This window comes from Barbus barbus (genome assembly GCF_936440315.1).
Source record: "Barbus barbus genome assembly, chromosome: 10".
Classification (NCBI taxonomy): domain Eukaryota; kingdom Metazoa; phylum Chordata; class Actinopteri; order Cypriniformes; family Cyprinidae; genus Barbus; species Barbus barbus.
The window spans coordinates 2086712-2112186 of record NC_136738.1 but is presented as its reverse complement, the minus strand read 5'-3'; the positions used below and the strand labels follow the sequence as shown (position 1 = coordinate 2112186).

Below are 25475 nucleotides of genomic sequence, written 5' to 3'. Positions count from 1 at the left end.
CCTTTTTTTATTTTTTTTATATTCTCTCCCACAAATTTGTTATTTTAAGGCTTGTGATATTAGATATCGATGATTATACTCAATAATTATATCAAGATTATACAGAAACTCATTAGTTCATTATAAAATAATGTAATTATATTTTATAAAAACATACAATCATTATTTTTTATTTTAATAAGTATTTTAATGTTTTTTTTTAGTCTATCACTTCTGTTGTTTGTTTGTTGGATGAACTATATAGTAGAGTATTGAATCTTAATAAGAGATCGGTGTGTCATGACACAATATAATCTAGTGTAAGATGATTAGCTCAGAGACAGGACTTGAATTAAAGCACATTCTGTGCTGTCTGTTCAACTTTATTCTCATCTGTACAGGAGTATTTTCAGATTTCAGGAGTGAAATCTGACACTCTCTGCTTTGTCCTTCTGAAGACAATAGATTTTAAAATATTGTGAATGTGATATTCTGTTAACTGCATTATATTTCTGGTGCTATACATCTCATCTGAGTGGTTTCTTGTTTCGGATGACATGTTGATTCTCTGCTCCTGTTATCGTTTTCTCACATATCTGTCTCTCTACCTCTCCTTCAACTTCCTTCAAAGTTTACTCACCCTGGACAGTGAAAAGCAAAAGGTGACTGCAAGAAAGAGACGGCGGAGAGGAAGATCAAGGCTGTCCAGTAGGATGGGTTTCCAACGCAAGATTGCTCACTAGATGCTGAGAGAGACTGGATGGATGCTGTGTAAATATCATCTGCCCAAGGTAGTTACAGACATTTATGACGTGCTTTAAATTCTGTATTCATAATAACACACAACTATGACTAAAAGCATGACTGGTTTGTAATTTGTTTTGTTGTTATCAAGTTCTACGTATGATTAAAATAACAATAGCATGACACTCATTTTGAATTGATCTATTAATTTATTCAAAAATACATCAAAAATGCAATTCATACTTACAATGACCTGATTTACTTGAACATGTTTTTAATTTCTGAATGAAAATTCAGGGTGATATTTTATGAGAGGATTCCTCCTGCACACCCCCATACACTGTAAAAATGTTTTATCGAAGTTGTTTTACAAGGAAATACAATTTCAGTTTTGCACTTGAAACCTGCACGCCATTTCTTCGTAATTATTTGTGAAATTTACTGATGTGTTAAAATTATTTTAAAGCAAACCCTTCACCAAATATTTCATTAGTGTTATTTGGTATGAAACCTATCAAATCTATGAATAAACAACTATTTTACCATAAAAAATGTACTAAAAAGCATTTTGTTTGAGGTGTAAGACAAAGGTGTAAGACAAAATGTCCTATGCATTTTTTTTTTGTACTTCATGGTTACAATATATGACATTTTAATGTTCATTACATTTACATTTTCGCTGAAAATGGCAAACCAATTTCATATAAAACAACATGAACACAAAGACTGCATTTCTAAAACACATATTTTGACCTAGATTCTGCCCAAAAAGAATTTATGATATTGTCCTGTAAAATAATTTGCTGTATTTAACATGATCTGTTATGTACTGCAATATAAATAGTGTCAAAATACATCACACTGCCAAACACATCATAAAATGAGAAGGAAAGGTGAGTACATGTTGTCCGGTGAATTATGTTGGGTCCTTTTCATGAGTTTTTGCTTCACACACGGCCACCTAGCGGACACACGAAAGAAAAATTAAAATGAACAGACAGGAAGCAAAGTTTAGTAAGCTTTAGTAAGATGAATACCTACCACAGTTATACAATATGTTTATTTTGTGAATGTCCGTAAGACTTGGCCCATCTCGCTGGCCAATGGCAATGTACGGGTCTGGTTTAGGGATGATGGTGGGTCCACCATCCTCTGAGAAGGCATACCTGTATTCATTAAACATAATTATTTGCTATTGCTTCGTTTATAAGAAATGAAATTCTTGGGACTGTTTAAACAGCATTTCAGATTGCCCACTAATAGTTTAGCAGAAGTATGCATGTACTGTACAGTAGATTGCCAAGACTCACCTCCCATAGTGCATGACAGAAGTATAGTCATATGCAGTATTGAGGTTGTTTGTCTCATACTTCTTAAAGTTGTGCCTTTGATCTAGGAAAAGAAGCATGCATTACTGTCGTACTGAATGCATTGACTCCAAATAAGTGCTGGTTTCAAACACTTACCCTCTATGATGTTTTCCCACAGGATGGAGACGTGGTGGTCACGATCAGAGCGGGACTGTTCGTGGACAAATCCCAGAGCGTGCATGAGCTCATGAGCTGCCACTCCTGACCACATACAGCCCGGAGACTGCAAAGACACGGTCTGACTGCCTCCTATCATTCCCAGATATGACCAGCAGCTATGAGGTCGACAGTGGACAACAACAATAATAATAGTAAATAAATAAATAAAATTGCATACTGTTCAAAGTTTGGGGTCCGTACAATTTTTTTTTTTTTTTTTGCTCACTAAGGCTCAATTTATTTGATCAAAACACAAAAACTAAAATAGCTGTTTTCTATTTGAATATATTTTAAAATGTTGTTTATTCTTGTGATGGTAAAGCTGTATTTTCAGCATCATTACTCCAGTCTTCAGTGTCACAGGATCCTTCAGAAATCAGTCTAATATGCTGATTTGCTTCTCAAGAAATGTTTCTGATTATTTGCAATGTTAAAAACAGTTATGTTGCTTAATCTTTTTGTGGAAACTATGATAATTTTTTTCAGGATTCTTTGATAAAGACAAAGAACAACAGAACAGCATTTTTCATACATTTTAAAAATGTCTTTACTGTCACTTTTAATCAGTTTATTGCATCCTTGCTTAATAAAATATACATTTCTTTACAAAAAGAAAGTTTACTGCTCCCAAACTTTTGAAGGGTAGTGTATATATATATATATATATATACTATATATCAAATAAATAATTTCATATAAAAAATTAAAAACGAAACATAACATAATAACATATACAATGACTTTTTCAAAATTAAGATCAGACTTTTTATATTGTCCTGTAAAATATTAAATATTAATGAGCGCACTAATAGAATATGGCTGTATATGAATGCAAAGGACTCACCCGGTTCTAGACTGGATATTAAGGAAGTTTGCTTCATGTGTGCGAGGCACAAACTTCACACATGTTGCAGAGGAAATGTCCAACATTCCTGTTTCTATGGTGATTCTGTCCATATCATCTGTTGAGACACAAATGATATAAATGTGTTATTTAATAACACTTTTCCCTTATAACGTCTGTCATGCAGTTCCATAGCGAGATCTTACTCACCATATATTGGAGAGATGGTGTACGGTACATACGCAAACCCATCAACAGATCTGGGCCAGCGGCAAGAATCTCCTAAACATGTGATGGCACTGCGGGATCCTGAACTCAGGATGTCACCCTCTCTTAAAGGAAAACCTCTGGACACTGGCAGAGTAAGATAACCACATGTTTCATGCTCAAAGAGTAATTCCCTGTAAATATATGTCTGTATCTGTACCGCACATACGTTGATTTACTCTGAGGATCCTGTCCATGGCATTCATGTCCTCAGGTTTCACATAATGCTCTGTTAAAGAGATTAAGAATGGTACATTTACATCAATTCATTGTGACAACCTACATTGCTCACCATGAAATTACCTGGATATTCTCTCTTTGACCTCAGCCTTGTCTGATGAACCAGTGAGGAGTTCTAATACAAAATAAATACATTTATGGGGCATCCATTGGATATGAATACTATCATCATAACTGCAGTAGTATTCAGCCGTTCTTACCTGCACAGGTAAAGACCAGGACTCTAACACCAGTCCCACAAAAATACCCACATAAAGCATCTTAGTGGTCACGTACGTGTAAGTCCCAGTGTTCTGGATGGAATCGAGTATTGCATGCAAACTAAACTAAAGTTAGGGCCCTTGGAGCTAGACTATATATACTCGGAGAACCACCCATCTTTACTCTAGGCTGCAGATGGAGGGTTAGCGTGACGTCCTATGTCATTATTTGATATTCGTGTATTTCCCTAATGAAAGGTTTGGAAAGCATTCATTGGAAAGACAGTTCAGCGTTTTTAAGACTGATCACAATAATGGCAATTTGAAGTCTTGCTGATTCTTGTGCTATTCGCCCTGACCGTGCAAAACTTGTGCATGTAGTGTTCAAACTCATTTTAATCTGTAAACAAAATCTCTATAGCCATTCGTGCTGTGTTCACAATATGCTGTTGCAACACGTGATGCAAATAAATAACGCTTCGCCCTTTCTGTAACTTATCATTTCTGCATTACACCAAATAACAGGTTGCTTTAAATTCAGCTTGAGTAATTCATAGTGTTGACACCCCAGTACTTATTCATTAGCTCTGAGATCAGCTGATTCTGAACATTTACTTAATATCATTGTCAACCAACAGCTTGACTTATTTGATTGCAACTGACTCGTGGAGAATTCTTTTGCACTGAAATGAAAGCTTAAATGAAATATCAGAGGAAAATATATTTATGGACAAAGTTTATTGATGTAATGTTTATACAAGGCATCAAGATGTCAAAACCAGCATAAGAAAGAGTATAGAAATATCTGAAAGAGCAGGTTACAAAATAATATTCTTGCAATTTTTTATATCAGCCATTTTCCTTAAACAAAATGTTAAAAGAAGTAAAAGCATTAATGCATTAATGTCAGACTTGTAGCCATGTGAAGGATCATTCATTACTGTTAATGGATTTTATTATGCATTACATTTATACATTCTATTAATCTTCATTATATCCAAGTCGCTGGGTCCAAATCTCTGTCCAATCTTCACGTTCCAGTTTCTTTTTGGTACAATAGTAGGTTCACCATCCTCAGAGAAGGAATACCTGAAATGACAAAGAATATCATTATATAACTGTAGTTTATTGTATCCCTCAGTTACCGTTTCAGATGTATATTGACATACTTTCCAAAGTGTAAGACAGAGCTGTAGTCGTAGGGGGTGTCCAGGTTGTTTGTTTTAAACTTTTCAAAATTCCTCAGCCGGCCTATTTTAATGAACAGAAGAATAAGTGAGCGATAAAATGACTTTTAAGTATAAGACTATGAGAATAAAGGAATGCTACTTTACCTTTCCATATGTTGGACCACATGATGGTGACAGACTTGTCCCGGTCAGCTCGGGACTGCTCGTGAACAAAGCCCAGGGCGTGCATTAGCTCATGGACGGTGACCCCTGACCCGGTGCACTCGGGTGTCTGCAGAGAAATGGTTTGTCTACCACCACGTGCTCCCAGATATGACCAGCACCTACAGTAATGAGGAGATGCATCAGAATGCTTACGTAATGAAGCCGTTGAAGATGAATCTCATGTCAATACCCTGTTTTGGGCTGAATATCCAGGTAGTCCCTCTCGTGAGTTCTGGGCACGAAGCGCACACAAGTATCATGTTCGATGAGCTTCATGCCTTTCTTAATGTTCTCCACGTCTTCCTCGTCTGTGCAGAAGAACAATCAGAAACCAAATAATGAGATTTAGTACATTACTGTGGCGCTGTTTATGAAAATCAACGTGTTTGCTTTTTACTGCTTACTGTACGCATGAGACACCGAGTATGCAATGTACACTTTTCCATCTACAGATCTGGTCCACAGGCAGCTTCTGGCAAAACAGTTCTTCTGACTCCTACTGGACACGGCGATATCTCCTTCTCTGAGGTCGGTGCCATCCACGGAAATTACACCTACAAGAGAATTATGGTTCTTAATTGGCATCTGTGCTTCCATGAAAACACCCATGGAAACTTTCCATTGCACAAAATGTTCTTTATAGTTCTTTCGAGTATTAAATAGTTTTTCACACTAAGAAAAATAATGGAAATATTGACTGAAATTGAAAAACTAAGATTGTTGTATGGAATCGCCTTTTTAGAACATTTAATTTTTAAGAAGACTGTATGGATATTACAATAAAATATTTGCATCTTTGCAGACTTTACCTTGATAGTCATTTACATCTATGATCCTGTCCATTGCAATTGGTGTGTTTTCTTCAATATCATCTGGAGAAAGTTATAAAACGGTTAAAGTATTATTAATTTCCAATGAATCATGGATAATAAGTAATACAACACACGTTACCAGAGTAGCTTCTCCTTTGTCTTCTTGCTCCAACATTTGACTGAGAGGAAATCTGCAAGACAAATTGTCCAAAATATGTGGTTTTGATTGATAAAAAAAATATATACACTTACTGATATGCAGTTACCTGGCCAGGCAGGGACAAACATGGTCCTGCTAAGAAGAAGAGCAGTATGATAAGCAGTGTGTACTCCATGAGTGCACTGAGATTTGCTGTCTAAGTTCATGCTGCCTGCCTTTTAAGGGCTCTTCACTTGCTTCCTGTTAACGTGTTCTCTCAGTGGCCACCCAAATGTTTGTTTTTCTTCTTTACGTTAATTGCCACATGCACTTGCACATATTTAACTACTATTTTCATTGCATAATGTCGGTGTTTTTATTTCGTTAATAAAAGTTTTCCGCCCGAACAGGGACTTGAACCCTGGACCCTCAGATTAAAAGTCTGATGCTCTACCGACTGAGCTATCCGGGCTCTCGCTTGCAACGTTTCAACCGGAAGTTAAAACTTGATTCAGACATTTCGATTATTGTGTTTGAACGTGGTCCAATCAGATTGTTCTCGGTATTTAATGAATTGTAACGTTGGAGTTTTCAACGCTGTTTTGAGGAACACGGAAGTGATCACAACATCCAAAATGCTACTTTTATTTATTTTTTTATATTTAGTACAACTAAGCTGCAATAAGCATGGACATATATGGTGATTTTTGTGTATTTTTTATTTGATGCAACAATTGTTCATTGGTAGTCACTATACTGAATAAAGTGTAAAGATTCAAACAGATGTGCTAAAGTTGTCAAACTTTAACCTGGAGGCACTCCTCCAGGGTGAAATTACAAGATAATGTAAAAAAGGGCATCATAAAAATAAATAAATAGAAAAAGGGATACAATTACAAGGTTACATGATGATATTTGGAAGTCTTTGGCATCAAGAGTCAATGCAAAAAAATCGCGTTACATAAATGTTTTTTGATACTTGTCGGCCACCGTAGAGCACAAACACGTGGGTAATGTAATCTGATTCATACTCGGACTGTGCATACAAGTTCAAACCATAAGGGGCCGATGCTTTTGCCAAAAAGGTAAATATATACATTAACAGTGATAGTTAAGTGAGCTGAATTATAGCGTCGGCACAGTATGTTATCTTTGCAGTGCACGCGCTGAATCAGGCGTTACTGTAGTAGAGAAGCAGCTGTCATATTGACACAAATACGGACATTGCTTCTCGATACTGAATGTTTGGTGTATTTGAGTAAAGCTCACATTTGTGTTGCTCCGTGTGTAAAACTGACGACGTGCCACGCTTGTGTTTAGGTGATAGAGCGGGTTTATTTGGACTGAATCATGGCATCTCCGGAGCAGCGCTGTGTGTTTTCTCTGTGCGCGGATGAGACGGTGACCGCTGGGCTGAGAGAGGTGTCTGGACTGGGTCATCCTGAACCTCCCCAGCCCTGTGAGGGTAAGAGAGCCAGACAGACTGACTGCTGCTCTGGCACTGCTGTTTATAGCCAGTGTTGGGGAAAGTTACTTTTAAAAGGAATGCATTACAATATTGCGTTACTCCCTAAAAAGTAACTAATTACGTTACTTAACTACTTTTTATGGAAAGTAATGTTACTTTTGCGTTACTTTTTAAATATGAGCAGGGCTTGATTGTTTTTAATACAAGAAGTTCTAATTATAGCAAATGTAAAAGCCCTTTCACACCAAAAAGTGTCATGAATAAACCTCAGGCTGAAGGAGAAGTATATTCAGTAGAACACAGGAGAAGAAGGTTCAACACTCTTCAGCTATAAAACACAATGAAGCAGAATTGTTAGTTCATCTAAAGTCATTTTTTCTTATTAGTATGGTTGAACTGGATCATCAAAGGTCAGCAGCAAAGACATTGGTTAATAAAATGGCATTTGATACATTTGTGTTGTTTAACATATTTAATTATTGTAGGTTTGCATCATATTCTGAGTTTGCATTTCGCTTTTTTAATTGATGCACATTCACATTTAGTCTAGAACTACAGTAATATGTTCACAGCGCACTGTCAGTCAATAAATGGGAAAAAAATAATTTTTGAAAAAGTAACTAATTTTCTTGTAAACTAAAAAGTAATGCGTTACTTTACTAGTTACTTGAAAAATGTAATATTATTATGTAACTCGCATTACTTTTAATGCATTACCCCCAACACTGTTTATATCACTGACAGATGCTGGCTCGAGGAAGACTGCGTCCGCCGGTGAGGTGTCGGACAAGATGTCCTGCTCGACCTGTCAGTGCTCTTTTGAGAGTCGAGAGGAGCAGGTACGAGTAATTGATTACAGTGCTGATACGAAAGGTTCAGATTTAGGTTTTGGGAGTCCCCAACAACAGGTTGACGTGCATGCAAGATCAAAAAACACTTTCATTGTCTAAACATGGTCTGATATTTTCATTCACTTAGAGCTGTGTTACACACTGCATGAAAGGTGCTTCAAAAATCCATAATAGGGGCACTTTAATTATGGATTTGTAGTAAAACCTTTAACCCTCTGTGTTAAATGCCTGCAGTTCAATTAGTTTCTTGTGTAAACTCGTGTGCTAATGCCTCATCACATCTCCCACAGGTTGGCCCAGTACCTGTTTTTCTCCATTAATTTATCTAATAGGTTTTTTTTTTTTTTTTTAAGTGTGTTTGAGTTATAAGTAATTAGAGTTATAAGCCATGAGCCAAAGCAACCAGCTAAGAGGTGAATTGCAGCATTATACAAACTTTGACTTAACGGCTTTAAAATGGAAAGAAAAGGGGTATAATCACAAATGCGTCATCATGTTTGTTTCATATTGTTGCTACAATTCAAATATGATTATTTCAAAAATAATGTTTGCACACTGATAGCTTCAACAAAAGCATATACCATCAATTAACAACCTTTGAGCTCACAAATAGGTTTGTCTAGGTTTGAGGTATCATTAACTGATGCATTCTACAATAACAGAGCATGATTACATCATTCTTATTGTTAGGCACCTTTTAGATATTTATTTGCATGCTGAATCACGATTGGTCTTCTTTTCCAAGCCCTCACGTCATCGTGTGATTTTCTGATGGGAAATGCCTGACTACTAATGTGCTAGTCTTCTGAAGTCATGGCATAGCTTTGTATGAGGGATAGAAAGAAATTAAATATGTATGTTAATGCAGTCCCAGTCTTTAATCAGATGGAGCATTACAAACTTGACTGGCACCGCTTCAATCTGAGACAGCGGCTGGAAGGAAGCTCAGTGGTCACAGTGGAGGAGTTTGAGAGGAAGACTGGCACAGGTAGAGTCATGCATGCTCATATGACATCATTGACAAACTGTTTTATGCCATCCAGTTTGCATAAGTCTAATTTTTGCGTAATCTTTTTGCGTTAACAGGCGATATTTCAAGCATTTCGGGTTCAGACTCAGACAGTGAGGATGGGGATCTTGGAGATGAAGCGGGTCCTGAAGAGACAGACAGTGCTCTGGACACAGATCAGTCCACATGTCGACTTTCTACCAAAGCAGTCTTTCAGAACATGCAGGGACAGTATCTGTCATTGTATCGCTGTGTTCTGCAAAACAAGAAAGTGAGTAAATCTATCCATGATTTCTCCGATTGTTAGTCTAAATCACAAGCGCATTGGCTAAGAAGAATCCCCACTCAACAGATTATTTTCAGAGGAATTTTATTTTTTGAAGCAGTTTCGTAGAAACAGGACGTGATTGGACAGAAGAGAACAGGATCAGAATAGGTCCTTTAGCTGGTACACTTGACTTCATTACCAATTTAACTTCAGTTTAGTTCAAATAGTGTTTACACTCATTTTTGTTCCAGAAAAACATTAAATGAGGAAGAGGGGAAAAATATTATTCATTCTGCCTCCTTTCTGCATTTTGCCCTCTGATTGAAGCACATTTGTTCATCTCTCGTACTAGATTATGTGCATTATGTGCCTGCTGTAGTTCAAGATCAAATTGTGTTGTTTAGAATTAACTGAACTTTATTTTCTGTGGAGTGCTGCAGGAAGTGATATATTTTCGTAGGCCAACTCTGAGGTTAGCATCACCCTGGTTCCCTTGACAAAAAACCTAATAGGATTTTCCCATTGGCTTTTAGATTATTGTAGAAAACAGGCTCTGTGACTAGCAGAGCTTAAAGTTTATGACATGTTTTGTTCATCATGATAATCTTAATCTTAAAAGTTTGAAGCCTAAATACAATCGCCAGAGGTAAAAAGATCAAATTAGACAAATTAACCACACCATGTCGCATGACGCTTAAATGTCACCATCACTACATTTCTGACAACTCTTTCAGTCAAGTTTGATTTAGAATAGTTAGTGCGAGTAGTAGTTAGGAGCGGACTAGTTAGTAGATGAGTTTTCTTGTTTGGTGTGATGATATTTAATGCCTCTTTCAGGGTTTCTACGGGGTTTGGGAAAGTATGGAAAAAAGAAAGCAGAGTTTGGAAAAGTATTTGTGTTTCCAGACTTTTGCCCCTATTTTTTTATAACAGAAAAGTAAGAATTTAATTAATATAAATTTATTGTACAAGACGTCAAAGTCAAAATACGACTGAATGAATTCAAGGTGCACTTTTTTCATTATGCAAAATGCAGGTTTCTTTTTGGGTTTCTTCTCACAATTCTTATTCATATTACATAGCCTTAAGGACTTTTGCAAAAATAAAATATATACAGACTTTTATGTGCGCACGAGAAACCATTAAACTTTGCATATAGGACAATGCACGCTGAGCCACCTATTGTGCCATCAGCCCATTTCACAGTGTTTTTCTGGCCACTGCAGACTCCGATATGGATTAAAGAGACCTAAGACCTTGAAATATGGCATACTGCCCTAACAAAAGCCACATTTTAAACACTTTTTTTTTTAATAAACCCTTGAACTTGGCACATTTTATGCCATCAGCCCATTTTGTGTCATGGTTTCTGTGCCACCACGGAGGATGTGCTGAATTGGACATTATGCCTTGATATTAGAGGTACTACCATAAGAAAAGCCAAAATTTGAGCAAGTAGATTTCTATTACTTCATGTGCATCCATGCTCTTGTTTTATTAATAGTAAGATGGCTGTGATGCACAAAAGAAATGTGGTTATTTAAAACTAGAAACTGTAATGCTTAAGCCTGCAAAAAGTTTGCAAATTTTTTTTTTTTTTTATTTATTTATTATTATTATTATTTATTTTAGGGGCTCTGTATGTTAATGTCACTTAGAGAAAATCAATGAAAAAAAAAAGAATAACATTTACAGATGACTGTACTATATACCAAATACAATGCTGAAAATAATGCTCTATGAACCATTTATGTTAAATATGTGACCCTGGAGCACAAAAGCAGTCATGAGTAACACAGGTATATTTGTAGCAATAGCCAACAATACATTGTATGGATCAAAATTATACATTTTTCTTTTATGCCAAAAATCATTAGGATATTATGTAAAGATCATGTTCCATGAATATATTTAGTAAATTTCTTACAGTAAATATATCAAAACTCAATTTTTGAGTAGTAATATGCATTGCTAAGAACTTAATTTGGACAACTTTAAATGCCTTTATGGCTGGTTTTGTGGTCCAGGGTCACATGTGGTCTGAAAATCTAAAGAGATGTTTGGAAATTTGAGTCTGGAAAAGTATGGAATTTTGAAATGGAAAATGTGTAGGAACCCTGCTCTTTAGTCCTATTTAGCTACTTGTTAGCAATCACCTTTTTCAAGACACGGAAAAGCTTCATAAATCAGTGAATGAGACGGTAAAACATCTTGAGTTTGTGTTAAGCATGCAGACCTTATTTAAGGCATTTAAACAAAAACACAGCCAAAAGACCCAGTGACTTTAGGTTTTAGGAGTCATTCCTGCAGCACTTTCTTCTTTCAGTCTCATCTGATTCTGTTGTCATATTCAAACTCAGGACAATGAAGAAGACTTGGTTTCCTCTTTACTGAAAATATCAAACAACACTATTTGGGTCATTCTGATGACTGGCGGTGGGCACTTTGCTGGAGCGGTTTTTAAGGGGTCAGTGAAAAGTTCAGAAGTTTGTCTGTAACCATAAATATTTTAATTAAATGCTTAATTAGTTAATTAAATGCTATTCCCTAATTGATTTGTCTAACACATAGAAAAGAGATTGTGCAGCATAAGACGATTCATCGGTACACGGTGAGAGCGAAGCGAGGGACCGCACAGGGACTGAGGGACGCTCAGAACCGCAGCCACACGCCTAAATCTGCAGGAGCGGCCCTCAGACGTTACAACGAGGCAGCGCTGCACAAGGTCCGTTTCAACCCTTTGTTATATATAAACACTTGATTGATACGTTTGGAACTGTTATTGATATATATGCCCTTTTTAACCAGGATATTCACGATCTTCTAGAAGTCTGGGCTGAGTATTTGAAGGAGGCAAGTGCTATCTTCCTGCGAGCACAGAGTTACAATAAGACCATATTTTTTGGAGGTCGTGGAGCACCACTAGACAACAAAGATCAGAGAGTCCGGGTACTTCCTTTTGCCACACGTAGAGCAACATTTAGAGAAATACAGCGAGTTTTTGATCTCCTGTCAACTCTACATGTTTATCGTAAGTTGAGATTTGCTGCCATGTAATATATATAGATTTTATGTCTTTGAATTTCTCTCCTTTAATATGATTGTCTGTTACATTCCAGAAAAGGACACTGAAATCTCCAGCATTTTCAGTCCTTCGAAGAGAGTGGGGAAGAAGAAAACTCCTAAACCTGTTAGTCATCCAGTCCCAAACATCAATGGTGCGTCTGAACCCTGACTGTGTCTTACATACTGTGCTTCTGAAAATATACTTATTAAAGGGCTGTTTTGTGGTCCGTGCCTACAGAGGGAGAAGAAGAACCTAAAGAAGAAAGTTCAGGGGAGGAATACTCAGTAATGCTAGAGACAGTGGAGGAGACACTGGGAACTCTGGACCTCAGAGAATATGAGGTCCAGCTTAATAAGAAGAAAAAGAGGAAACGGAAAGATAAGAGAGAAGGTAAAGACCTTTACAGAAGAAAAGTTAAATGCTTTTAGTAAAGATAGAGAAGATTATTAAAATGCATCTTGTTTTTCTTGTGCCTTCAGACTCAAGCAACGGAGAAATAACCGAAGAACAGGCAGATGATGAACTACTGGAAGAAGGTGAACTGGAAGGTGGAGATGGCTCTAAAGAGACGCAGAGAAAGTCCAAGGGCAGGAGGAAACCGAAAGGCAAAAAACGTCAGCCAGAAGAAGGTAAAACACTGATGTTGGAGCCAACAGTCAACTCCCATGTTTGCTGCAAAGCCTGCAACAGCAACATGGTCCAAATAATTCTGAAGAGTCATATGAACTAATAAAAAATCAGTAGGTTTTTTTTTTCTTGGAAGAAAGAAATTAAGATTTTTATTCAGAAAGGATGCATTAGATCAATAAAAAAATGTGACTGAAGCATTTATGAAAAAAAAAACTTGTTTCAAATAAATTCTGTTCTTTTTTCAACATTAATAATATGTGACCCTGGAACACAAAACCAATCATTAGGGTCAATTTTTTTCCGAAATTTAGATTTATACATCATCTGAAAACTGAATAAATAAGCTTTCCATTGATGTATTGTTTGTTAGGATAGGACAATATATGAAAATCTGGAATCTGAGGGTGGAAATAAATCTAAATATTGAGAAAATAGCCTTTAAAGTTGTCCAAATGAAGTTCTTAGCAATGCATATTACTAATCAAAAATTAAGTTTTGATATATTTATCAATATGGCAGTTTACAAAATATCTTCATGGAACATGATCTTTACTTAATATCCTAATGATTTTTGGCATAAAAGATCCCAGGAATAAGTTCCACTTTAAAATATATTCAGATAACACTTATATTAAATTGAATTTTTTTAAATATATCTTTTCAGAAGAAGTGAATGAGTCTTGGGAATATAGTTTGAGGGATGCTCTCTACACCGCCTGTAAAACAGGGGACATCCGATCATTACGCACCCTCCTGCAACTGCCAGAGGACCAGGAAGAGGAAAAGGATAGAGAAGAGAGGAACACCAAAGAGAATCCTACCTCAAGCGTTTCATGTCTTCTCAACAAGCCCATAGACTCAGCAGGCTTTACTTTACTGCATGTGGCATCAGCAGCCGGACAGAAATCAGTCATCAGACTGTTAATGGATGAAGGGAGTGATCCAGCTAAGCAGTATGCACATACAGAATCATTTTAATCATCAATTAGCAGCAACAGCAGGTTATCATGTGGCCGGATGGGTTGTTCGGGTTCTAAATAGTGGTCAATGTCTTTTTTTAGGGATAAGAAAGGACAGACTCCATATGGCGTGGCTGCTGAAAAAGATACCCGCAACACATTTAGAAAATACATGGCTGAACACCCTCATAAGTACGACTACACTAAAGCACAGGTAGACAAATCTATCTTACTAGCAACACCACAAAGAGTAACAAAATCTTCATTTGCTTAGCAAAAAAAAGAAGTGAAGGTCAGAGACCACAAATAAAAATGATCCTAATTTCCACTTTAAAACAAATTAGATTTTGATGCATATTAAAGACATTTTTACTTGAGATAATGAAGATAAAACTAGTGGTCTCAGACCTGCACTATATGCAAAGGTTTAATAATTTATGACATGTTATTATTGTATATAACATAGTATTTTCTTATTTTATTTTTGTAATATATAAATACAATTTTTTTTTTTTTTGTTGATGTTTTTTGGAAAGCCTTTGTATGCACAGCTGCCTTGTCTTTGCAACCGAAAGTAATAAATCAGTCACTTATTCCTGTATTTTCTTTGCTTTAAGGTGCCTGGACCACTGACTGAAGAAGTTGAGTCCAAAAAGGCAGAGAAGAAGAAAGCCCAAAAAGCAGCACGGAAACAGAGAGAGAAAGAGCAAAAAGAAGAGAAACTCAAGAAGCAGCAAGAGGAGGAGGAAAAGAGGAGGTTCATAGCTCTTAGTGACAGAGAGAAGGTGACTGCTTCATTTCTTCCTCTTATTGTAGTTGTTATGTGGATGACCTGTTGTGATTGGCCGATTGTGTCATATTTCTGATGTCACACAGCGAGCTCTGGCTGCAGAGAGGAGATTGGCTGAACATATGGCCACAACTGGAGTAACACTCGCTACCATCAGGTATTACCTTTTATTATGTAGTAATATCTCAAAGGAGAAATATCTGTCCTTTATGCAAGTCATCATTAAAGTTCATCCAAAAATATGTTTTGTAATAACTAGCATAAAAATGTTTTTAAAGGAGATGTTTTCAGTGTGGAGAGTCGTTACTGGGGAAGATTCCTTTTGAATATCTGGACTACTCTTTCTGTTCGCCTCGCTGTGTCCAAGCCCATCGCAAAGCCAATGCTGCCGCCCGCCCCTGACCTCTCACCTCTCACCTCCTACCACACAGCATTAGAGGACGTGACGGTGCGGTGCCATATTGTGGACATATTTCATCTTACATGATCTGGGAGTTGACTGGATTATACAACATATCAAGGATTTCACAGTTGTCTTTGGAAATAACAAGAAATCAGAGAAGAGAATGATTAATAAGATCTGTAATTTATCTGTAAGTTAACATGGCAACCCTGATATTGTATTACTTTTCCACTCAAATCATTCAGGACACACAAACAAACCACTGTGATTCAAAAAAACAAGTTCTGTATCTTCATGAGATAATAGCTCATTAAAAATCATAGTTAATTCAGAACTGCAAGTAGTAAAATCATGGTGTGTTTTATGCTTTACAATGTAAAAATGTTGTTGATGTTTATTCTTCCACATTGTTTGGCAGCTGCTGCAGTTTTAGATCAATCCAGTTTCAATGATTTCAATTAATATAGTTGAAATCATCTTTTATATGATTCTTCTGGTATATTATTGTTTCCAAACTAGCATGATTTATGATAAAGAAAAAAATTAAGACAGTCACTGAAATTAAGACTCATTCATTTATTTCCAAGTGACTAGTCAAAAACATTGAATATGGAGTTATGACATCATCTTCTTTTAAAGCAGATAAACTTTAATGCACATCAAGGTCTTGACTTATTTGATTTGACAGGGTACTAAAATTAACCTCAACACCTTCGTGTGGAAAAACCTTAGCATTTTTACCATTCCTTAAGAAATAAACGTACCAGTCCAAATGTGGCAAAATTACAGTGTATTACAGTTTTATGATGTATTATGCATTATGATGGGTGTATTTCTCTGTAATAGTTGATAGATTTGAGCAGATGATGGAGCTATACTGATACTGTTTGTCTACTGAACATTGAGAGGCCTTTCACTGCACTGTTAGAGTATATGATCATGTCTTCTGTCCAGTGTTGTTCAGCTGAGGCCGGTCCATAAACAGGACTCTTCTGTGTGAAGGAGCTCTTTCCAGCTCCAGCACTGTGATGTTGTTTGGCTGAGTGGCACTAAGATAAGGTCCGGGGACATATAGCGTCTGCTGGGGACCCCTCTGGGGCCAATACCTTCCCAGGTTCACCCCATTTACCCACACCTGACCCTAGAAAAGCAGAAATACACAAAACTGCCATGTAGTTACAGAAGATAACAAATATACTAGATATTCTTCATAATACAAAAAATACGCCTTACCTTAGTCCATCCATTAAGTTTTATAAAAGTGTCCCATGCGAGGCCAGTAGACTTCAAGGTTCCTGAGTAGATCATTGGTCCGTCTCCTGCTTCCATCGCTGACCCTGAGTGAGCCGCCTGCAGCCAGCCATTGGCTACTGCAGTGTCAATGTCCAGTGGATAGATTGACCAATCAGTGAGTACGTCATTGCCCAAAATGAGGTTACCCAAGAGACCCTGAAGAAGGGGTTTTATATACTTTATTAATAGAATTTTCTCAGCTGGTTTAAGTATTAGCAGATCTTGAACAATGCCATATTTCGTTAACTTGCCTTATTATCATTGATATAGCTGCCAAAATTAACCCTGCCCATGTTCTCCACGAGTATGTCCAACTGATCCCCTTGTTGTCCTGTAACGTTCATCACCAGTGCAGTGTCCCTCTCCATAAGCCCCTGGTACACCTGCTCACACACAAGTTTCAATCTAAACCATCTTTTCTGGCAAACATCTGCCTTTCAAACAAAACCATGGTTAAGATGAGTTTTAAGTGCAAGCCCTAAATAAACAGTTAAACATAAGTCAACGTATTGGTTGATCTTTCTCCATTTGATCATGTAAACTGAAGTGATCAGCAGTTTGGTTTTAATTTTGTTTTGAGGGTGCACTCAGTGGCTGTGTTCTAATTGGCAGGGTCCCTATGCAGTGTTCACTGCACCCTGAGATCAGTTGAAGTGCACTTGACAATGCGCTCATTCGGATCATCGACATCAACAAACATAAAACGTGAGTTGCGCACATTATAAGAGTATGATGACATGATATACTTCATAAATAAATACAATAGAAATAATCATACTTTTATTTAATATACTGTACCTATGTATAAAACAGGGTTATTATAGTTAACAAAAACTAAACCCATGAAATTGATGTTCTATTATTCCCTATGCTGTATGCTGTACCCTTTGAACTAAACACATGTCTCCTTCAGACTGGAATGGCACTTAATTCCCTGTGAAGTCCACTTTACAGGGCACTTTTGGTCAACTGGAAAGCACCTAGTAATTTTTGTTTGTTTGTTTCACTGCTTCATCTTTATCACAACGCTCTTTATGTGCTTTATACTCTACAATTCCTATCCTGGATGCATTAAGTAGCATTATTAACTGCTGTTGCTCTACACTAAAGATAGTTTTGTTTGCTTTTTTCTCCATCTCATACTTGGATTCAGTTCCAGTGTTTTGCTGGTGTGCTTGTCCTATGATTTCAACATGGCTTCCCCCATGGTACCCGCTTTATGTGGAATAAAGCTAATAAGTCTTCATCACATGTGAGTGTATATCATTTTAAACATACATTTTCAAAATGATTGTTCCTTTCTTCACACGTAAAAATGTTTACACTTGGACAAAAATAACTGAGTGGTCGTAAACTGGTTTTACACACAAGTGGAAAATTGAATAGTGTCTGACTAACCATGGTGAGAACAAAACATTGTGTTAGCGTGACCCAAACAAGTGGTCTGCTCACCCCATTCACAGAGACGTATGCACGATCATGGATACCATTGAGGGGCGAGATGAGAGGGGTCGGCTCGGGAACATTCTGTGGCAGTGTCGTTCGGTAAAGCATGAAGCCATAGTACTGCACACAGTTGACATAACACAAGCTCAGACCAGCTTTTACACATAACCAAGACCAAACCATACATCCACATCTACAGCCATACAATACAGCATTGGTGGCCTTTATTCGCTGGCTAAACACAACAACATAAAACATTATGAATTGGCTATAATTACGCTCATAATGTTTATGGGCCATGTTAAGTTCTTTTAAATATCATACCTGTTTAATCTCCTCAAACGTCAAAGGATATTGAGATCGTACTGGACCTTGGGGTGACAGTGTATCCAACAAGCTGCTAATGTTGCCAACCTATGAAAGAAAATAGGAACAGAGTAAGAAGGGGTGTATGGCCAAGAAATCTAGAAATGTGAAATATCCACACCTTCTGAAGTGTAACAAAGCCGTAAGCGAACTTTGGAGTGGCTGGTGGCATGGGACCAACTGGAATGTCTCGAAACTGAAAACAAACACATATTAATACAATAAAATGGGTGTCTGTTTTGGTATTCAGTAGATGCTGGTTACAAATATTAGCTGGTCACCTAGCGGGTGAGCATTACGAACATAACCGTATGAGTCCACTAACCATAACCAACTACATGTCAACTACCAGGCTTTAGAGTATTAGTATTGCTTAATATCTGCTAACGCTTCATTTTGATGGTCCCCCAATAGAGTATCTTTGGACATGTCAACTAACCCTAACCTGACTAATACTCTAATAAGTGTTGACATTTACTGTTGTTGCAAATTAATTAAAGTTAGTTGACATGTAGTTACAAAGTTACTTATAGTTAGTAGAAAGTCTAAAGGGGACTATCGAAATCAAGAGAAAAGGGCAAAGTTATGTTTAATGTCCAGCAAAAACGGCTTCATTGTTTTTTCCTGCTTTAGTCTTACATTTGAATAACACACAAGAGTCCTTTCTACTGTCACAAAGTAATACACCACCATTCAGAGGTTTAAATAAGACTTGTTTTAGAAGAAATTAATACTTTTAGTCAGAAAGGATGCATTAAATTAATGACATTTATAATGTTACAAAATATTTCTATTTAAAAAAGGCTGTTCTTTTAACTTTCTATCCATCAAAAAAAATCTGAAAAGAGGTTTCCACAACAATATGAAGCGGCACAAGTGTTTTCAACAGTGATAATAATAAGAAATGTTTCTTGAGCATCAAATCAGCACATTAGTATAATTTCTGAAGGATCATGTGACACTGAAGACTAATGATCCTGAAAATTCAGCTTCGCATCACAGGAAAAAGCTGCATTTTTAAATATATATAATATAAGTATTAAGAGACCACAAACTTCTGAACAGTTATACATCCAACAATACCAATTGGATATTGTCATACATGTGCATTCAGACTTAATATATGTATGTTCTTACATTTTTAATGACATCTCTGATGGCAAGCAGTTTGTCAGTGGGGTCTCCTGCCTCTGATAAAGGTGCATTGTAATCATAACTGGTCACCACAGACCGAAACCTGGTATCGTGATCGGCTCCTATAAGTGATATTATTCACACATTAAGATGACTGCATTACCACATATTGTCAAGGACATGGGAACAAGCATACTGAGCATACCATTCCAGTAACCAAAGTTTGTTCCTCCCTCAAACATGTACCTGTGATTAGAAGAACACTCTTTATCTAAGTTGGATTATCAGAGGAACAGCCAAGTTTTTATATAAAAACGAGTTATTTTTAATTGATAACATCTAATGAATCAAATGGCTTTACACTCATTCTATAGAAAACATTACTTACATATTTACACTGGCACCCATGGACAACATCTCTCCCAGCATTTTGCTCACTTTGGCAGTGTCCACAGAAGCATGTTTATCTCCCCAGTGATCCAACCAGCCTGTATAGAACTCAGAATTCACCTGAAATCATGATGCATCAATTACTGACAAAACCCTACATCTTGATAAACAGAGAGACAAACAATCATAACATGAATGCTCTTACTTACCAGTGGGCCCTTAGGCTCAAACCTTCTTTGTCGAATGAAGGCTGCAGTGATGTTAGTGTCTGAAGGGGAAAAGAATGAAATTTTGAACACTTGATATGCACACATGAACTAAAAATCTAGTTAAAATTTCTTAAAAACACTGCACAGGTCAGACACAAGTGACCTCAGTTGACCTTACCTGTGCCAAAGTCTATAGTGGCGTACAAGCCCTCAAGTGTGCCACAGATCATCTCTTTATCCGTATTCCCATCTGTAGTAAAGAGCATGACATCTTCCCCCAGGAACAAACGGAACAGAGTGCGAAGATGCCGTATGTAGTTGTAATCACAGGCGAAGTAGCTGCCATATTCATTCTCCACCTGATAAGAGAAAAAAAGCACAAATATTCACACCTGAAGAGCCATACTTGTCTATACCCTGTAAAGCACTGTTTACATATCAACACCAAACATAATTACTATGTATGGGCTCTCAGTCCTACAAAACATGAGCATTTGTTATTATTGCATACTCAGTAAATATTATTTTACATTTTTCTCTGGGTGGAGCAGCATAGTGGTTAAATATCCCAGCTGGTAACAAACCAACTGTAGGTTCTTCTAACCCAGCTGTCAACATTGTTTCCTTGAGAATGTCACATCGGGTTCAACTAGGGGGACTGACCCCATCTGAGGACACTGCATTGGACAAATGTGTGTGGTAATGCTTGTATACTTACTAAATGTTAGTACTATATTGTACCTGCACACTGATAATATTTCCTCCATTCTGATAAAGCCACGGCCTCATCTTAGTGAGCAGCACAGCCAACCAGTCACTTGCTGGCTTCAAATACTCTGAAACAGACGAACACTACCATTAAAGACAGATCTGGCCTGTGTGAAGTCATGTCTCATGCAGGCGTAACATATACCTGTGTCAGCTGAACGAAGGATAATGTTTGGCTTTTGTAGCAACCAGGCAGGCAAACCACCCTATCGGACAGATAAGAACCCACAATTTACTCACTAAATAACAATCACAAGGCTGTCTTAGCATCATGAATCAAATTTTCATTCAAAATGATCAAAAAATTAAAAAAATTATGTTTTCAAAACCAGTCTGATTTTCTTTCTTCATTTAATAGAATGCACATGCTGCTTGTTTTCATTTAATAATAAGTGAATGGTGACCAGGGTCTGTCAAGGTCCAAAAATGACCAAAAACCATATGATTTATGCACTGTTGTCAAAGTTTGCTTAAGGCTAGAATACACTACATAACTTTTGCACTGATCTTTGCCCCAATTTACAGTCTGGAGGAACTGACACTAGTTGCCAAAAGTTACAGCCAGTCTAGATTTTTGGCAGTCAGAGTTCACATATTTCACATAAAACTGTGGGACACAGACTTAAAGCTTTGGACTATGAATGCATCCAGTCAGAGAACATTAAACACTGGATATTTTGAGATGATTTCAGAACACATATTATCTTAATTTTTCATGTTTCTGCATGAGTTTGTGTGTTCGGAATGATATGAACGTCTACTAGTGAGTGATTCTCAGTCATTAAGTGTATGATGCCCAGTTTTTCCTGTGTGACCAAAGTCAACAAGCGTATGTGACCCTGGAGCACAAAAGCAAAGTCTTAAGTCGCTGGGGTATATTTGTAGCAATAGCCAAAACTACATTGTTTGGGTCAAAATTATAGATTTTTCTTTTATGCCAAAAATCATTAGGATATTAAGTAAAGAAATTTTGTAAATGTATTACCGTAAATATATCAAAACTTCATTTTTGATTAGTAATATGCATTGCTAAGAACTTCATTTGAACAACTTTAAAGGAGATTTTCTCAATATTTAGATTTTTTTGCACCCTCAGATTCCACATTTTCAAATAGCTGTATCTCAGCCAAATATTGTCCTATCCTAACAAACCATATATCAATGGAAGCTTATATTGTATAAATCTCAATTTTGAAAAACTGACCCTTATGACTGGTTTTGTGGTCCAGGGTCACATATGATGTCTAGTGTTTTGAAATCTGTTCAGATTTTAAAACTCATATAAGTGTATGTATTCCATTCTACTAAAACACTTATTTTGTGTTCTGTGGAAGAAAGAAAGTCATATAGGTTTGGAGGTGATCACAAGATAACAACGTATAATTTTGGGTGAACTATTCCTTTAAAAACACACTCCCTGAAAAGTTAAATTCTCATAATCACATGCAGCCATACATAACACCCACGGGCCTATTGTAAAATATCACATTTCATGAGGAAGTAACAGTCACCATTTCCCATTCGGCACAGATGTACGGCCCTGGACGCAGGATGACCAACAGCCCTGTCTGATTGGCCAGGTTCAAGAAGTACTCGAGATCTCTGTCTCCTGCAAAGTTGAACACCCCCTGCACAGTCTCATGGAAGTTCCACGGCACATACCTGCATGACAGCAAACACATATTTTTGGCAAGATGTGTAACATAAGTGTGTGCACAGGGTTTCTCTGTTCCACGTACACCTGAATAGCATTGAGTCCAGTCATGTACATCTTGAGCAGCCTGTCTTTCCAATATTCCCGAGGAATGCGGGAGTAGTGGATGCTTCCTGAGATGTACTGAAATGGTTTTCCATCCTTTTGGAAGCAGTTGTTCTTGTAGTCGATGGAAAATGAACGTGAATCTGCCTTAAAACAGAAAAGTCATGTAGTTAAAAATGAAAAACTATTCTATTAAACTACCCAGGTGAAAAACAAGTACACTTCCATATAGTGCTCTATTTTCGCGCACTAATTTTGTACTTCATATACTAAAAATGATCCTTTAGTACTACTTAAAATAAATTTAAGATTATATAAGTACTGTATACTCAACTGTGCTATTTTGAGACACCATGAATATGAACTAAAATTCACTTTTAACATACTATCTTTAGCTACCACTTGAACCCATCTTTCATTCACTAGTACACTCAAGTATACTACAAGTGGTAGCTAAATATATTTTTTGAATACAAAGATAGTATGTTAAAAGTGATATTCATGGTGTCTCAAAATAGCACAGTTGAGTACACTTAGATAATCTTAAATTTATTTTAAGAAGTACTAAAGGATAATTTTTAGTATATGAAGTACAAAATTAGTGCACAAAAATAGAGCACTATGGAAGTGTACTTGTTTTTCACCTGGGTATTCTCAATATGATAGAGATTGCATTCATTATTAGCAAAAAAAAACAAAAAATAAAAATCCAAATTCACTATATATTTTAATTTCTTTAACGTTACCAGGCTTAAAATCACAATTTTACAATATTTCAACTTTTCTATGACCATGGGAACCCAAGTCAATAAATACACATGTCAGGCTGGTAAACATTAATTAATCATAATGTGTAGATGTGAAAATAGTGTACTTACCAACACAAAAATGATTGGCAACAAGCACAGACTTAATAAAACGAAAGTAATTTGTGACTTCATCTCTAAATCAAACGGATAATTGACATTATGATAGCAGCTCGTGTCAGGAAATAATATCACAACTGCTCAAACTTTTCAGTTATGTCATTATTCTGCATAAAGCGTCCACTTTCTGTGTTCAGCAGCTTTGCAGCGTTTCTTCTCTTTGAACATGACGGTCATGTGATTATATTCTGTTTAGACACGGTCTGGGTCCTAAAGTCCGTCTGAACAGATGGGCCCTTGTTCATCAGTAATAAACCAGATCGGTAACTTTTACTGTTTACTGTTACTGTTTTACATTGCTAGTGAAGTGTATCACAAATAAATAAATACATTAATAATAATAATAATGGCTAAACAGATGGACGAACCTATGCAATAGCCACAAATGCACACCTGTGACAAAACTTGGTGGAAGAGTTGTTTATAGTAATTACTATTTTAAATAAATGTCATTTCATATTGCTGTTGCTGTCCTTTTCTAAAAGCCATACAGTTTTTCTGTTGTGCCAAAAACAGACCACCCTGACTAGACTGGGTCTGACACCAGCTAGCACCAGCAGTTTAGTCTTTTTTGCAGCTGGGATAGCTTTAATTTTGTTTAATCATGCATGTTAGTTTGCTCGGATGAAAGGTCTAATTTCAAGTTATAACTTCAGGCCAGAGTCAGCTTATTTCGGTTCTCACCCACCAGACTGGGGCCCACTGGGGGCCTCAGCAAACTATTAAGGGTGCATAAAACTAAAATCCCCCCCCCCCCCCCCCCCCAATAACTCTTTTGTTTATTAGGGAACATCCAGAGTTAGAGTCTTGAATCTCCTGAAATCACAAAATGAATTATTATTAAATATTTTATTATATTTCTGTTAATAAAACCATTATAATTGTCATATTAACGGCAGAAAAAAAACAGGCCTTCAAAATTGTGTCACAAAAGTGTACCCACTAAAACAAAATGATTAATTGAATTTACTAAAAAAAACAAAAAAAAACAAAAAAAAAAAAATTAAGGTAAGTGGTTGCAATCAATTTATTTTAGCTACATTTAAATAAATTTAGTTAACTAACTTTCAACATTTTTTTTTAAATGTAGCTAAAATAAATTGTTTGCAACGACTTACCTTTAAAAAATTTAGTATAATTTTTTTCAGTGTGTCATATCAAAAAGGTTTTAATTACTATTAATTTTCAAACAATAAAAGCAACTCAGGACTGAGCTTCTTAGATAATAAATGACCTTGAGTGTGCACTTTTGATGGTATATTAAATCTTATAAACAGAGGTGCAATGGTTCTCCTCACACACTCAGAGGCGCTACAGGACAGAAGACTGATGTTGCATTCGTTCATCTGATGAGAGCCTGCTTTGAGTCAGTCAGCATTTATGTATGATCTGTGAAATCTATCTCAAAATAACACTAATGCTAATTTATGTTGTATATGTGGTGTTAGCACGTTATCAATGTTACCTATAACTATCACTAGAGTGACTTCTCTAGTGAATGGAAAAAAGTTTACCATAGATTATATACTTACAAATTCAGCATAAATTAAATTTACTCAGTTCAATATAAAGAGATATTTATCATTTATAA

At 36.5% G+C, this 25475-nt stretch overlaps 3 protein-coding genes across 5 annotated transcripts; 1 reads left to right on the top strand and 2 right to left on the bottom strand.

Annotated features, from left to right (window-relative positions):
• Positions 1-841: 841 nt before the first annotated feature.
• Positions 842-6344, bottom strand: LOC306876180 (astacin-like metalloendopeptidase; the record flags this gene model as incomplete). Its single annotated transcript, XM_079427171.1, has 14 exons — positions 842-1684; positions 1765-1889; positions 2034-2115; positions 2190-2368; positions 3097-3214; positions 3307-3450; positions 4771-4892; positions 4973-5054; positions 5138-5316; positions 5388-5505; positions 5602-5751; positions 6007-6069; positions 6149-6200; positions 6276-6344. 14 exons carry the CDS (start codon positions 6342-6344, stop codon positions 1671-1673), a joined length of 1497 nt encoding a protein of 498 aa, XP_079283297.1. The 3' UTR covers positions 842-1670.
• A 704-nt stretch (positions 6345-7048) lies between these two features.
• ankzf1 (ankyrin repeat and zinc finger peptidyl tRNA hydrolase 1) lies at positions 7049-16372 on the top strand. 2 transcript variants are annotated; one of them, XM_079427163.1, is made up of 16 exons: positions 7049-7233; positions 7469-7613; positions 8361-8455; positions 9353-9455; positions 9554-9747; positions 12105-12211; positions 12316-12469; positions 12553-12775; positions 12864-12962; positions 13049-13201; positions 13291-13440; positions 14106-14394; positions 14503-14614; positions 15018-15185; positions 15277-15347; positions 15469-16147. In XM_079427163.1, exons 2-16 carry the CDS (start codon positions 7499-7501, stop codon positions 15590-15592), a joined length of 2157 nt encoding a protein of 718 aa, XP_079283289.1. In that variant the 5' UTR covers positions 7049-7233; positions 7469-7498; the 3' UTR covers positions 15593-16147. The 2 variants fall into 2 exon arrangements, with proteins under 2 accessions (XP_079283289.1, XP_079283290.1); XM_079427164.1 differs by lacking the exons at positions 9353-9455; positions 9554-9747 and having other exon boundaries at positions 7130-7233; positions 15469-16372.
• Positions 15763-24067, bottom strand: glb1l (galactosidase, beta 1-like). Of its 2 annotated transcripts, none has more exons than XM_079427165.1 (16): positions 23837-24067; positions 22939-23105; positions 22711-22861; positions 21345-21405; positions 21173-21267; positions 20610-20790; positions 20432-20490; positions 20221-20342; positions 20038-20078; positions 19836-19954; positions 18820-18894; positions 18657-18746; positions 18339-18452; positions 17138-17269; positions 16827-17042; positions 15763-16734 (listed from the first exon to the last, which is right to left on the bottom strand). In XM_079427165.1, exons 1-16 carry the CDS (start codon positions 23897-23899, stop codon positions 16531-16533), a joined length of 1890 nt encoding a protein of 629 aa, XP_079283291.1. In that variant the 5' UTR covers positions 23900-24067; the 3' UTR covers positions 15763-16530. The 2 variants fall into 2 exon arrangements, with proteins under 2 accessions (XP_079283291.1, XP_079283292.1); XM_079427166.1 differs by having other exon boundaries at positions 16149-16734; positions 22939-23101; positions 23837-24064.
• Positions 24068-25475: the final 1408 nt, after the last annotated feature.

What these genes read in the sequence shown, in the direction of transcription:
- ankzf1 (XM_079427163.1), top strand. Translation starts at nt 7,499, where the DNA reads ATGGCATCTCCGGAGCAGCGCTGTGTGTTTTCTCTGTGCGCGGATGAG. An exon ending in GCTGGAGCGGTTTTTAAGGG is followed by an intron (nt 12,212 to 12,315) that starts GTCAGTGAAAAG and finishes TCTAACACATAG; the next exon opens with AAAAGAGATTGTGCAGCATA. An exon ending in GTCAACTCTACATGTTTATC is followed by an intron (nt 12,776 to 12,863) that starts GTAAGTTGAGAT and finishes GTTACATTCCAG; the next exon opens with AAAAGGACACTGAAATCTCC.
- glb1l (XM_079427165.1), bottom strand. Translation starts at nt 23,899, where the DNA reads ATGAAGTCACAAATTACTTTCGTTTTATTAAGTCTGTGCTTGTTGCCA. An exon ending in TCTGTGCCGAATGGGAAATG is followed by an intron (nt 21,406 to 22,710) that starts GTGACTGTTACT and finishes TCTGTCCGATAG; the next exon opens with GGTGGTTTGCCTGCCTGGTT. An exon ending in AACTTAATGGATGGACTAAG is followed by an intron (nt 16,735 to 16,826) that starts GTAAGGCGTATT and finishes CTGCTTTTCTAG; the next exon opens with GGTCAGGTGTGGGTAAATGG.